Raw genomic sequence first — 16,440 nt, 5'->3', positions numbered from 1 at the left:
CCCAGCTTTCCTGGGGGTAGTGCATTGAAAATCTGCAAAGTAATTCCTCCTTGGTATCATATTTCTGTGTAACTGGGCAGATATGCCATTCAGGTGCCAGAGGAAGCTGAATGACACATCCTGAAAGTGCTGTATTGTTGGCCATGTTGCTTGTCACCCAGCTTTCCTGGTGTCGTGAAGGGCAGCTCTGCTTAGTAATGTAGAGATTAAACTTGCTGATGCGAGGCTTTTATAACTGGACGTGGCGGTCTGTATGGCGGCAGTGCGCAGTCAGGAAGCTGATCTGTTATATTGGGTGCTGACACGACAATCGTCCCCGTCATTCAGTGCAGTCACTCGGCACCTGTCCCCTGACATGGATACGGGATAAAGAGCCGCCGCTCCCGACCTTCTGGCCTGACACCAATATTAGCCTCTGAGGTCACCGCTAGTTACTCTGATACGAGACCCCACGTGAGAGTCGGATGTGACTATCCCGTCATCGGACATGGTGGACAGAAGAACAGTGTGGTAGGACGCTGGCGGCACATCCTCCACATCTGGGCGTCCTCCGCATCTGGGCGTCCTCCGCATCTGGGCGTCCTCCGCATCTGGGCGTCCTCCCCATCTGGGCGTCCTCCGCATCTGGGCGTCCTCCACATCTGGGCGTCCTCCGCATCTGGGCGTCCTCTGCATCTGGGCGTTCTCCGCATCTGGGCATCCTCCGCATCTGTGCGTCCTCCGCATCTGTGCGTCCTCCGCATCTGGGTATCCTCCGCATCTGTGCGTCCTCCGCATCTGGGCGTCCTCCGCATCTGGGCGTCCTCCGCATCTGGGCGTCCTCCGCATCTGGGCGTCCTCCGCATCTGTTCGTCCTCCGCATCTGGGCGTCCCCCACATCTGTGCGTGTTCCACATCTGGGCGTCCTCCACATCTGTTCGTCCTCTGCATCTGGGTGTCCCCCACATCTGTGCGTGTTCCACATCTGGGCGTCCTCCACATCTGGGTATCCTCCGCATCTGTTCGTCCTCCGCATCTGGGCGTCCCCCACATCTGTGCGTGTTCCACATCTGGGCGTCCTCGACATCTGTTCGTCCTCCGCATCTGGGCGTCCCCCACATCTGTGCGTGTTCCACATCTGGGCGTCCTCCACATCTGGGCGTCCTCCACATCCGGGCGTCCTCCGCATCTGGGCGTCCTCCGCATCTGGGCGTCCCCCACATCCTGGCGCCCACCACATCTGGGCGTCCCCCACATCTGGGCGTCCTCTGCATCTGGGCGTCCTCCACATCTGGGCGTCCTCCACCTCTGGGCGTCCTCCACCTCTGGGCGTCCTCCACATCTCGGCGTCCTCCACATCTGGGCGTCCCCCACCTCTGGGCGTCCTCCACCTCTGGGCGTCCTCCACCTCTGGGCGTCCTCCACCTCTGGGCGTCCCCCACCTCTGGGCGTCCTCCACATCCGGGCGTTCCCCACATCCGGGCGTCCCCCACATCCGGGCGTCCCCCACATCTGGGCGTCCCCCACATCTGGGCGTCCCCCACATCTGGGCGTCCCCCACATCTGGGCGTCCCCCACATCTGGGCGTCCCCCACCTCTGGGCGTCCCCCACATCCGGGCGTCCCCCACATCTGACCGTCCCCCACCTCTGGGCGTCCTCCACCTCTGGGCGTCCTCCACATCTGAGCGTCCTCCACCTCTGGGCGTCCCCCACCTCTGGGCGTCCTCCACATCCGGGCGTCCCACACATCTGGGCGTCCCCCACATCTGAGCGTCCCCCACATCTGGGCGTCCTCCACCTCTTGGCGTCCTCCACATCCGGGCGTCCCCCACATCGGGGCGTCCTCCACCTCTGGGCGTCCTCCACCTCTGATTGTCCTCCACCTCTGGGCGTCCTCCACCTTTGGGCGTCCTCCGCCTCTGGGCGTCCCCCACCTCTGGGCGTCCTCCACAGTTTTGTCCTTACTCACAAGTTCCCGTATTACTGTCCCTCATGGACCGGCTGTCCTTCTCTTTGCTGTGGGGGCCCCATGGTCTATGTGTGCGCCATTCACCACCGCAGTGTGATCAGAATTGGGGCTAATTTAGGAAAATGGAAACTTCTCATCAGGACGGATTGTAACAGTAACTTGTTCTTAATTGTTTCAGATGAAAGGTTCCCGGATTTTGGGAAAGTGGAGTTCGTCTTCTCCTATGGCCCAGAGAAGATACAAGGTGAGAGAAGACTCAGAGAGAGCACAAGCAGGCCATATTGTTTGCTGGGTGTTCTAGTCCTTCACATACAACATGTGGTGTAGAACAGGCAGTTCCTGGAGAAACCGAGCATCAATGTAGCAGAAATGGCTGCTCGGGAACCTGCACCGGCAGCATCTCCTCTCCTTGGCGCTGTTAGGGGGTCCCATGGTGGGCGCGCACAGGATGGACAACGACCCAGATATGAGAAGGAACCTTGTAGCCGGCATTTATGTAAGGAAATAAGACTGGCACTAGCCTGGTGAGCATTTCGGTAAGTCCAAATTAAGGGCACTACGGGCTAATGCAATATAGGCAATAGGATTGATATACAGTGGGGAAATAAGTATTTTATCCCTTGCTGATTTTGGAAGTTTTCCCACTGACAAAGACATGGACAGTCTGTAATTTTAAGGGTGGGTTAATTTTAACATTGAGAGATAGAATATCAGAAATAAAATACAAATAATCCCATTGTATAAATTATATAAATTTATTTGCATTTTGCAGTGAGAAATAAGTATTTGATCCCCTACCAACCATTAAGAGTTCTGGCTCCTACAGACCAGTTAGACTCCTAATCAACTGGTTACCTGCATTACAGACAGCTGTCTTACATAGTCACCTTTATAAAAAGACTCCTGTCCACAGACTCCATTAATCAGTCAGAATCTAACCTCTACAACATGGGCAAGACCAAAGAGCTTTATAAGGATGTCAGGGACAAGATCCTAGACCTGCACAAAGCTGGAATCGGCTACAGAACCATAAGTAAGACGCTGGGAGAGAAGAAGACAACTGATGGTGCAATAGTAAGAAAATGGAAGAAATACAAAATGACTGTCAATCAGTGGGCAAAACATACAAAATCAGCAAGGGGGCTTCGGGTTATCACTCTTGGGGATCACATACTTTTATAGAGGCACTTGGATGTATTTTCTTCGCTCAGTAGTCATGTGCATTACTCATGATTCAGGGCCATTAGGTTCGGGCTGTGGCCACTATGGTGAGCCCATTATAGGGAGAGATCTATATCTACTATATAAAGCTGAATGTGTGTGTGTGTGTGTGTGTGTGTGTGTGTGTGTGTATGTGTGTGTGTGTGTATGTCCGGGATTGGCATCTGCACCGTCGCAGCTACAGCCACAAAATTTTGCACAGTCACACGTCTGGACCCCGAGAGCGTCATAGGCTATGTTGTGAGGCAACTCGACACACAAAAAGTTGCTACACGCATGTTGCCACACAAAACTCATCTCACAAAAGTCGCTACATGCATGTCGCCACACGCAACTCAACACACACAACTTGACAAACGAAACTCGCCCTAAAACACACACAAGTCTGGTATTATCCTTCAAAAATAAAAAATAGATTAATAAGCAGACAAACTACAAGAGCAACAAATGTACCATATAGGAAATACGGCAGCTGTCAGTCACATGACCTGTCTATTATGTGTATGTGTGAGCTAATATATACTGCCAGGGGGGAGGGCTTCCTGTTGGCTGGGGATTTATCAGGCTGCCAATTTAGCTTACAAATACTGAGGTAAAAATACTGAGCAAATAATGTGTGAACGAGGTCTAATACAGGAGGAGATGACACACAGGTATATACTATATACAGGGGAGATGACACACAGATATATACTATATACAGGAGAGATGACACACAGGTATATACTATATAGAGGAGATGACATACAGGTACATACTATATACAGGAGGAGATGACACACAGGTATATACTATATACAGGAGCAGATGACCTACAGGTATATACTATATACAGGAGGAGATGACATACAGGTATATGCTATATATAGAAGATGACATACAGGTATATACTATATACAGGAGGAGATGACACACAGATATATACTATATACAGGTGAGATGACACACAGGTATATACTATATACAGGAGGAGATGACATACAGGTATATACTATATATAGAAGGAGATGACATACAGGTATATACTATATAGGAGGAGATGACATACAGGTATATACTATATACAGGGGAGATGACACACAGCAGGTATATTATATATACAGGGGAGATGACATACAGGTATATACTATATACAGGAGATGACATACAGGTGTATACTATATATAAGGGAGATGACAAACATGTATATACTGAGGTGAAAATGAAAAGGTGTGAGTGCAAAATGAGAGGAGTGAGGGAAAATAGTGGAGTGATCGGAAAATGACAGATGTGAGGTCGAAATGACAAGTGTTAGGGGGGAATGAGAGGAGTGAGGGAGAAAATTAAAGATGTGATTGGGAAAATGAGAGAAGTGAGGTGCTATAACTAACCACAGATATTTACTATGCCCAGGCAACGCCGGGCTCTTCAGCTAGACTAATATATAAAGCTGAATGTGTGTATGTGTGTATGTGTGTATGTATGTCCGGGATTGGCATCTGCACCGTCGCAGCTACAGCCACAAAATTTTGCACAGTCACACGTCTGGACCCCGAGAGCGTCATAGGCTATATTGTGAGGTGAAATTTTAACCACGCGCGTTCCAATTCACCAAACAATTTTGCCCCTATCTACATAATGGGGAAAAAAGTGAAAGGAAAAGTGTTGGAGGCGTCGCAGCTACAGCCACAAAATTTTGCACAGTCACACGTCTGGACCCTGAGAGCGTCATAGGCTATGTTGTGAGGTGAAATTTTAACCCTGCGCATTCCAATTCACCAAACAATTTTGCCCCTATCTACATAATGGGAAAAAATGAAAGGAAAAGTGTTGGAGGCAAATTGACAGCTGCCAGATGTGAACAAGGGGGACGTAAAGAGTGAGAGCGATGGCGCCAAAGAGTATATACCGTACAGTTGCTAAGGTGGGGCCCCGACATGAGATACTCAACACACACGGGGATATGAACACACACACAAAATGCGCCACACACTTCCACGTGCTTGAACACATATTACCCTCAGCACACATTTCACCACACATACACCAACCTCGCCACATAAAAGTCGAAACACAAAAGTCGCCGCTCAAAACTCGCCACGCGCAGAACTCGCCACATGCAAAAACTAGGCTCTTGCAAAACTCGCCACAAGTGCAAAACTCACCTCATGGAAAACTCGCCACACGCAAAACTTGCACATGCGGAAAAATTGCCACATGCACAAAAGTTGCAACACATGCAAAAGTTGCCTCACACAAAACTTGCACATACTCAAAAGGCACCACACAAAACTCGCCACGTGCAAAACTCGCCATGCGCAAAACTTGCTGCACACAAGTTGCTACACTAACCTGTCACATGCAACTCGACACACAAAAAGTTGCTACACGCATGTTGCCACACAAAACTCATCTCACAAAAGTCGCTACATGCATGTCGCCACACACAACTCAACACACACAACTTGACAAACGAAACTCGCCCTAAAACACACACAAGTCTGGTATTATCCTTCAAAAATAAAAATCTGATTAATAAGCCGACAAACTACAACAAATGTACCATAAAGGAAATACGGCAGCTGTCAGTCACATGACCTGTCTATTATGTGTATGTGTGAGCTAATATATACTGCCAGGGGGAGGGCTTCCTGTTGGCTGGGGATTTATCAGGCTGCCAATTTATCTTACAAATACTGAGGTAAAAATACTGAGCAAATAACGTGTGAACGAGGTCTAATACAGGAGGAGATGACACACAGGTATATACTATATACAGGGGAGATGACACACAGATATATACTATATACAGGAGAGATGACACACAGGTATATACTATATAGAGGAGGAGATGACATACAAGTACATACTATATACAGGAGGAGATGACATACAGGTATATACTATATACAGGAGGAGATGACACACAGGTATATACTATATACAGGGGAGATGACACACAGGTATATACTATATACAGGAGAGATGACACACAGGTATATACTATATAGAGGAGGAGATGACATACAGGTACATATATATACAGGAGGAGATGACATACAGGTATATACTGTATACAGGAGGAGATGACACACAGGTATATACTATATACAGGAGCAGATGACCTACAGGTATATACTATATACAGGAGGAGATGACATACAGGTATATGCTATATATAGAAGATGACATGCAGGTATATACTATATACAGGAGGAGATGACACACAGATATATACTATATACAGGGGAGATGACACACAGGTATATACTATATACAGGAGGAGATGACATACAGGTATATACTATATATAGAAGGAGATGACATTCAGGTATATACTATATATAGGGGAGATGACACACAGCATGTGTATAATATATACAGGGGAGATGACATACAGGTATATACTATATACAGGAGATGACATACAGATGTATACTATATATAAGGGAGATGACAAACATGTATATACTGAGGTGATGAGGTGAAAATCAGAGGTGTGAGGTGAAAATGAAAAGGTGTGAGTGCAAAATGAGAGGAGTGAGGAAAAATAATGGAGTGATCAGAAAATGACAGATGTGAGGTCGAAATGACAAGTGTTAGGGGGGAATGAGAGGAGTGAGGGAGAAAATGAGAGGAGTGAGGGAGAAAATGAGAGGAGTGAGGGAGAAAATGAGAGGAGTGAGGGAGAAAATGAGAGGAGTGAGGGAGAAAATGAGAGATGTGATGGGGAAAATGAGAGGCGTGATGGGAAAATAAGAGAAGTGAGGTGCTATAACTAACCACAGATATTTACTATGCCCACGCAACTCCGGGCTCTTCAGCTAGTATTATATATAGAGAGAGGTCAATATATTATGGGGAGCACATTATAGAGAGAGATCTATATATCATGGGGAGCACATTATAGAGAGAGATCTATATATTATGGGGAGCACATTATAGGGAGAGATCTATATATTATGGGGAGCACATTATAGAGAGAGATCTATATATTATGGGGAGCACATTATAGAGAGAGATCTATATATCATAGGGAGCACATTATAGAGAGAGATCTATATGTTATGGGGAGCACATTATAGAGAGAGATCTATATGTTATGGGGAGCACATTATAGGGAGAGATCTATATATTATGGGAGCACATTATAGAGAGAGATCTATATATTATGGGAGCACATTATAGAGAGAGATCTATATATTATGGGGAGCACATTATAGAGAGAGATCTATATGTTATGGGGAGCACATTATAGGGAGAGATCTATATATTATGGGGAGCACATTATAGAGCGAGATCTGTATATTATGGTGAGCACATTATAGAGAGAGATCTATATATTATGGGAGCACATTATAGGGAGAGATGTATATATTATGGGAGCACATTATAGGGAGAGATCTGTATATTATGGTGAGCACATTATAGGGAGAGATCTATATATTATGGGAGCACATTATAGAGAGAGATCTATATATTATGGGGAGCACATTACAGGGAGAGATCTATATAGTATGGGGAGCACATTATAGAGAGAGGTCTATATATTATGGGGAGCACATTATAGGGAGAGATCTATATATTACGGGGAGCACATTATAGAGAGAGGTCTATATATTATGGGGAGCACATTATAGGGAGAGGTCTATATATTATGGGGAGCACATTATAGAGAGAGATCTATATATTATGGGGAGCACATTATAGAGAGAGATCTGTATATTATGGGGAGCACATTATAGAGAGAGATCTATATATTATGGGGAGCACATTATAGAGAGAGGTCTGTATATTACGGGGAGCACATTATAGGGAGAGATCTATATATTATGGGGAGCACATTATAGAGAGAGATCTATATATTATGGGGAGCACATTATAGGGAGAGATCTATATATTACGGGGAGCACATTATAGAGAGAGGTCTATATATTATGGGGAGCACATTATAGAGAGAGATCTATATATTACGGGGAGCACATTATAGGGAGAGATCTATATATTATGGGGAGCACATTATAGAGAGAGATCTATATATTACGGGGAGCACATTATTGGGAGAGATCTATATATTACGGGGAGCACATTATAGAGAGAGGTCTGTATATTATGGGGAGCACATTATAGAGAGAGATCTATATATTACGGGGAGCACATTATAGGGAGAGATCTATATATTACGGGGAGCACATTATAGAGAGAGGTCTATATATTATGGGGAGCACATTATAGGGAGAGACCTATATATTATGGGGAGCACATTATAGGGAGAGATCTATATATTATGATGAGCACATTATAGGGAGAGATCTATATATTATGGGGTTTTTGAGAGAGTGGTCAATATATTATACATTTTGCTTCATTTACAGTATCTCACTGAAGCAGTTTCTCAAATGTGAGTATCTATAATTTCAGGGCTGCTTTCTGGCCATAAATTAGAGTTGACTATAGTGCAGAAACCTTCACGTTTGGATTTTAATGGGCTATCAAGGAGACTGTTCCTTGTGATCTGACCGCAGCGCCAGGCTGAATCTTTCATTAAAGCGCCGTCTTCCTATTTGTGTTTGAAGCTTCTTTCTGCTGCTTTGTTTCTCTTTCTCTAAAATGATTAAAAGCTGCTGCTTAGTTCTGGAGGTTGCAAAAAGCAGAATATTAGGAAGATGGCCTGATGGACTAGAAAGTGTCCTGGGGTAAAAGAGACCTGTAGCCCCTCAGCCGCACCGCACATTCCTTCCAATCAGGCGGAAAGTGTAAACGAGATGAACTTGGTTTAGTACAAAAGTCTACAGACCACACAGAGAAACCAAGTCAAAGAACCAAACCCAGGATGAGCCAAGGATGGACCGTATTTATCCAACTAAATACCGAAAATGCTCCAGAGATACATAGGAATACTGCTATGTGCAAGAATATACTGTAATACTGCCCCCTATGTACAAGAATATAACTACTATAATACTGCTCTTATGTACAAGAATATAACTACTATAATACTGCCCCTATGTACAAGAATATAACTACTATAATACTGCCCCTATGTACAATAATATAACTATTATAATACTGCTCCTATGTACAAGAATATAACTACTATAATACTGCTCCCTATGTACAAGAATATAACTACTATAATACTGCCCCTATATACAAGAATATAACTACTATAATACTGCCCCCTATGTACAAGAATATAACTACTATAATACTGCTCCTATGTACAAGAATATAACTACTATAATAGTGCTCCTATGTACAAGAATATAATATAATACTGCTCATATATACAAGAATATAACTACTATAATACCGCCCCTATGTACAATAATATAACTACTATAATACTGCTCCTATGTACAAGAATATAACTACTATAATAGTGCTCCTATGTACAAGAATATAATATAATACTGCTCATATATACAAGAATATAACTACTATAATACCGCCCCTATGTACAAGAATATAACTACTATAATACTGCCCCTATGTACAGGAATATAACTACTATAATACTGCCCCTATGTACAAGAATATAACTACTATAATACTGCTCCTATGTACAAGAATATAACTACTATAATACTGCTCCTATGTACAAGAATATAACTACCGTACTATAATACTGCCCCTATGTACAAGAATATAACTACTATAATACTGCCCCTATGTACAAGAATATAACTACTATAATACTGCCCACTATGTACAAGAATATAACTACTATAATACTGCCCCCTATGTACAAGAATATAACTACTATAATACTGCTCCTATGCACAAGAATATAACTACTATAATACTTCCCCTATGTACAAGAATATAACTACTATAATACTGCCCCTATGTACAAGAATATAACTACTATAATACTGCCCCTATGTACAAGAATATAACTAGTATAATACTGCTCCTATGCACAAGAATATAACTACTATAATACTTCCCCTATGTACAAGAATATAACTACTATAATACTGCCCCTATGTACAAGAATATAACTAACGTACTATAATACTGCCCCTATGTACAAGAATATAACTACTATAATACTGCTCCTATGCACAAGAATATAACTACTATAATACTTCCCCTATGTACAAGAATATAACTACTATAATACTGCCCCTATGTACAAGAATATAACTACCGTACTATAATACTGCCCCTATGTACAAGAATATAACTACTATAATACTGCCCCTATGTACAAGAATATAACTACTATAATACTGCCCCTATGTACAAGAATATAACTACTATAATACTGCCCCCTATGTACAAGAATATAACTACTATAATACTGCCTCTATGTACAAGAATGTAACTACTATAATACTGCCCCTATGTACAAGAATATAACTACCGTACTATAATACTGCCCCTATGTACAAGAATATAACTACTATAATACTGCCCCTATGTACAAGAATATAACTACTATAATACTGCCCCTATGTACAAGAATATAACTACTATAATACTGCCCCTATGTACAAGAATATAACTACTATAATACTGCCTCTATGTACAAGAATATAACTACTATAATACTGCCCCTATGTACAAGAATATAACTACTATAATACTGCCCCTATGTACAAGAATATAACTACTATAATACTGCCTCTATGTACAAGAATATAACTACTATAATACTGCTCCTATGTACAAGAATATAACTACTATAATACTGCCCCTATGTACAAGAATATAACTACTATAATACCCCTATGTACAAGAATATCACTACTATAATACTGCTCCTATGTACAAGAATATAAGTATTATAGTAATAGGCTTTGCACACTGTATAGGTTTCTATAGTTGTCCTATATTATATTTTATAGTATGTATACTTCCAGGTACAGGTATATACAGGACAGGTTTATCATATGTGATGTAAATTTATGTATTATTGTGATTTGATGTTTGTTTTCCAGGGATGGAACATTTGGAGAACGGCCCGAGCGTCTCCGTTGATTATAACACCTCTGATCCTCTGATCCGATGGGATTCTTATGACAACTTCAATGGGCACAGAGAGGACAGTCTGGAAGGTGGGTGCTGCCATCATGGCTCGGACATTCCCTGTAATATAAATCGGCCTTTCTATCTCCAGCCTCCTTTGTGGTTTTTGTGGTTCATTATCATTCTGTCCTTTCTTGAGATGAACATTGTATCTTTGCACCTGTACATTGCAGCCTTTCTGAAGATGCAGAACATTAGGGTTAAATGTGCGAGAGGGGACAGAAAAGGAACACCAGCTGGAGATGGCCTTCAGTATAAGGGAAAGAGAACTGAAGAGCTGCAGTGTAAAGCATGGGAGCATTGACAGAGCAGCACTGTAAAGCATGGGAGCATTGACAGAGCAGCACTGTAAAGCATGGGAGCATTGACAGAGCAGCACTGTAAAGCATGGGAGCATTGACAGAGCAGCACTGTAAAGCATGGGAGCATTGACAGAGCAGCACTGTAAAGCATGGGAGCATTGACAGAGCAGCACTGTAAAGCATGGGAGCATTGACAGAGCAGCACTGTAAAGCATGGGAGCATTGACAGAGCAGCACTGTAAAGCATGGGGGAATTGACAGAGCAGCACTGTAAAGCATGGGAGCATTGACAGAGCAGCACTGTAAAGCATGGGAGCATTGACAGAGCAGCACTGTAAAGCATGGGAGCATTGACAGAGCAGCACTGTAAAGCATGGGAGCATTGACAGCAGCACTGTAAAGCATGGGAGCATTGACAGAGCAGCACTGTAAAGCATGGGAGCATTGACAGAGCAGCACTGTAAAGCATGGGGGAATTGACAGAGCAGCACTGTAAAGCATGGGTGCATTGACAGAGCAGCACTGTAAAGCATGGGAGGATTGACAGAGCAGCACTGTAAAGCATGGGAGCATTGACAGAGCAGCACTGTAAAGCATGGGAGCATTTACAGAGCAGCACTGTAAAGCATGGGAGCATTGACAGAGCAGCACTGTAAAGCATGGGAGCATTGACAGAGCAGCACTGTAAAGCATGGGAGCATTGACAGAGCAGCACTGTAAAGCATGGGGGAATTGACAGAGCAGCACTGTAAAGCATGGGAGCATTGACAGAGCAGCACTGTAAAGCATGGGAGCATTGACAGAGCAGCAATGTAAAGCATGGGAGCATTGACAGAGCAGCACTGTAAAGCATGGGAGCATTGACAGAGCAGCACTGTAAAGCATGGGGGAATTGACAGAGCAGCACTGTAAAGCATGGGAGCATTGACAGAGCAGCACTGTAAAGCATGGGAGCATTGACAGAGCAGCACTGTAAAGCATGGGAGCATTGACAGAGCAGCACTGTAAAGCATGGGAGCATTGACAGAGCAGCACTGTAAAGCATGGGAGCATTGACAGAGCAGCACTGTAAAGCATGGGGGAATTGACAGAGCAGCACTGTAAAGCATGGGAGCATTGACAGAGCAGCACTGTAAAGCATGGGAGCATTGACAGAGCAGCACTGTAAAGCATGGGAGCATTGACAGAGCAGCACTGTAAAGCATGGGAGCATTGACAGAGCAGCACTGTAAAGCATGGGAGCATTGACAGAGCAGCACTGTAAAGCATGGGGGAATTGACAGAGCAGCACTGTAAAGCATGGGAGCATTGACAGAGCAGCACTGTAAAGCATGGGAGCATTGACAGAGCAGCACTGTAAAGCATAGGAGCATTGACAGAGCAGCACTGTAAAGCATGGGAGCATTGACAGAGCAGCACTGTAAAGCATGGGAGCATTGACAGCAGCACTGTAAAGCATGGGAGCATTGACAGAGCAGCACTGTAAAGCATGGGAGCATTGACAGAGCAGCACTGTAAAGCATGGGGGAATTGACAGAGCAGCACTGTAAAGCATGGGTGCATTGACAGAGCAGCACTGTAAAGCATGGGAGCATTGACAGAGCAGCACTGTAAAGCATGGGAGCATTGACAGAGCAGCACTGTAAAGCATGGGAGCATTGACAGAGCAGCACTGTAAAGCATGGGAGCATTGACAGAGCAGCACTGTAAAGCATGGGAGCATTGACAGAGCAGCACTCTAAAGCATGGGGGAATTGACAGAGCAGCACTGTAAAGCATGGGAGCATTGACAGAGGAGCACTGTAAAGCATGGGAGCATTGACAGAGCAGCACTGTAAAGCATGGGAGCATTGACAGAGCAGCACTGTAAAGCATGGGAGCATTGACAGAGCAGCACTGTAAAGCATGGGAGCATTGACAGAGCAGCACTGTAAAGCATGGGGGAATTGACAGAGCAGCACTGTAAAGCATGGGAGCATTGACAGAGCAGCACTGTAAAGCATGGGAGCATTGACAGAGCAGCACTCTAAAGCATGGGAGCATTGACAGAGGAGCACTGTAAAGCATGGGGGAATTGACAGAGCAGCACTGTAAAGCATGGGAGCATTGACAGAGCAGCACTGTAAAGCATGGGAGCATTGACAGAGCAGCACTGTAAAGCATGGGAGCATTGACAGAGCAGCACTGTAAAGCATGGGAGCATTGACAGAGCAGCACTGTAAAGCATGGGGGAATTGACAGAGCAGCACTGTAAAGCATGGGAGCATTGACAGAGCAGCACTGTAAAGCATGGGAGCATTGACAGAGCAGCACTGTAAAGCATGGGAGCATTGACAGAGCAGCACTGTAAAGCATGGGGGAATTGACAGAGCAGCACTGTAAAGCATGGGAGCATTGACAGAGCAGCACTGTAAAGCATGGGAGCATTGACAGAGCAGCACTGTAAAGCATGGGAGCATTGACAGAGCAGCACTGTAAAGCATGGGAGCATTGACAGAGCAGCACTGTAAAGCATGGGAGCATTGACAGAGCAGCACTGTAAAGCATGGGGGAATTGACAGAGCAGCACTGTAAAGCATGGGAGCATTGACAGAGCAGCACTGTAAAGCATGGGAGCATTGACAGAGCAGCACTGTAAAGCATGGGAGCATTGACAGAGCAGCACTGTAAAGCATGGGGGAATTGACAGAGCAGCACTGTAAAGCATGGTAGCATTGACAGAGCAGCACTGTAAAGCATGGGAGCATTGACAGAGCAGCACTGTAAAGCATGGGAGCATTGACAGAGCAGCACTGTAAAGCATGGGAGCATTGACAGAGCAGCACTGTAAAGCATGGGGGAATTGACAGAGCAGCACTGTAAAGCATGGTAGCATTGACAGAGCAGCACTGTAAAGCATGGGAGCATTGACAGAGCAGCACTGTAAAGCATGGGAGCATTGACAGAGCAGCACTGTAAAGCATGGGAGCATTGACAGAGCAGCACTGTAAAGCATGGGAGCATTGACAGAGCAGCACTGTAAAGCATGGGAGCATTGACAGAGCAGCACTTTTAGTCTCTGATGAGCTGGAGTTCAGACAATTAGAGATAAGACATGGAAGCTCTGATACTTGACCGCAGATGTGCTTTAGTAGAGCAGTACTGCAGTGTAAAGCATCGGACAAGGAACAAAGTCTCAGCTTTACTATCAGATGATATGGGAGGCCGATTTCAGACATCTTCACATTCTGTGCAGTAGATTGAGTCTCCATTGCAAAAGGGGATGGAGTTCAGATGATTTATTTTGTTACACAAGCTTTAGTCTCTGCTTATGTAGAGGTGCCTTAATGGAGCACAGCTGTAGTGTAAAGCATGGTAGAAAGTACAGAGCCACAGTTGTGTCTCCAATGATTTCCTGACAACCTCAGATCCCACTAGACAATGCGTCTAACCAGGAGTCACCGATTCTGGCTGATAAAGCTGCAGTTTAAGGCTATGTTCACACACTGCGATCATTCTCCAGCCCCGTACCGCTGCAGTCTTTCTACCATTTCCCTGCACAATCATTTACTCTTGCAGAGAAAGAGCTGTCATTTCACATGGCCGATCATAATGGCCTCGTGGTTTTGCAGCCTAAATCATATGAGAAGTGTAAAAATGACAGCAACTGACATCGCAGGTTACAGCATCTGGGCATCCACTGGTGACACAGTTAGTGTGTTCAGGTCACAGCAGCTGTGTGTCCACTGGTGACACAGGCAATGTGTGCAGGTCACAGCAGCTGTGTGTCCACTGGTGACACAGGCAATGTGTGCAGGTCACAGCAGCTGTGTGTCCACTGGTGACACAGGCAATGTGTGCAGGTCACTGCAGCTGTGTGTCCACTGGTGACACAGGCAATGTGTGCAGGTCACTGCAGCTGTGTGTCCACTGGTGACACAGGCAATGTGTGCAGGTCACTGCAGCTGTGTGTCCACTGGTGACACAGGCAATGTGTGCAGGTCACTGCAGCTGTGTGTCCACTGGTGACACAGGCAATGTGTGCAGGTCACTGCAGCTGTGTGTCCACTGGTGACACAGGCAATGTGTGCAGGTCACTGCAGCTGTGTTTCCACTGGTGACACAGGCTATGTGTGCAGGTCACAGCAGCTGTGTGTCCACTGGTGACACAGGCTATGTGTGCAGGTCACAGCAGCTGTGTGTCCACTGGTGACACAGGCAATGTGTGCAGGTCACTGCAGCTGTGTGTCCACTAGTGACACATGAAATGTGTGCAGGTCACTGCAGCTGTGTTTCCACTGGTGACACAGGCGATGTGTTCAGGTCACAGCAGCTGTGTTTCCACTGGTGACACAGCAGATGTGTGTAGGTCAGAGCAGCTGTGTGTCCACTAGTGACACAGGAAATGTTTGCAGGTCACTGCAGCTGGTCGTCCACTGGTGGCATTTCACAGCAGCTGTGTGTCCACTGGTGACTCAGGAAATATGTGCAGGTCAAGCAGTTGGGCGTCCACAGGCAAAGTGTGCAGGTCACAGCAGCTGGGTTTCCACTTGTGACACAGCCAGTGTGTGCAGGTCTCAATTCAAGGCATCCCACACATCACTACAAGGCGAGGTGAACCCCCTGGCGTCTTGGGGTGCAGATCTTCGTAATCATGTGGAAGAAGGAATCATTAGAATAGTCTGTGCTCATGTGTGATACTGTTCAGGGAGTGATTGAGTTCCTCAGTTGATATGACACCATGTATTAATATACAATGTATCGCTGCTGTGTTAGGTTTAGTAAATACAATAATACAACTTTTCATTATGCAACAATATATCAGTATGGTCTAGATCTTTACTTGTGTTCATTGAAGGAGAACATTTTAAAGGAGAAATCCTGTGCAGACCTAATATTCAGTATTTGTTACAATTGTATCCAGTCTGTTGAGTCCTCAGTCTTCTAGTTGATACATGAGCTACAGATAGATTGCA

The 16,440-nt window shown here is 44.8% G+C and overlaps 1 protein-coding gene across 10 annotated transcripts in view; it reads left to right on the top strand.

The window, feature by feature from the left end:
* The window catches only part of TNS1 (tensin 1), a 441,100-nt gene that overhangs the window by 325,130 nt on the left and 99,530 nt on the right, over nucleotides 1-16,440 (top strand). For all 10 annotated transcript variants that reach the window (XM_069732691.1, XM_069732690.1, XM_069732693.1 and 7 more), the window contains 2 exons: nucleotides 2,128-2,193; nucleotides 11,096-11,212. In XM_069732691.1, the coding sequence (XP_069588792.1) occupies nucleotides 2,128-2,193; nucleotides 11,096-11,212 (183 nt within the window). The remainder of the gene's footprint in view (nucleotides 1-2,127; nucleotides 2,194-11,095; nucleotides 11,213-16,440) is intronic.

The sequence above is a fragment of the Ranitomeya imitator genome, chromosome 7, assembly GCF_032444005.1.
Source record: "Ranitomeya imitator isolate aRanImi1 chromosome 7, aRanImi1.pri, whole genome shotgun sequence".
NCBI classification, from domain to species: domain Eukaryota; kingdom Metazoa; phylum Chordata; class Amphibia; order Anura; family Dendrobatidae; genus Ranitomeya; species Ranitomeya imitator.
This window is presented reverse-complemented; position numbering and strand designations above follow the sequence as displayed.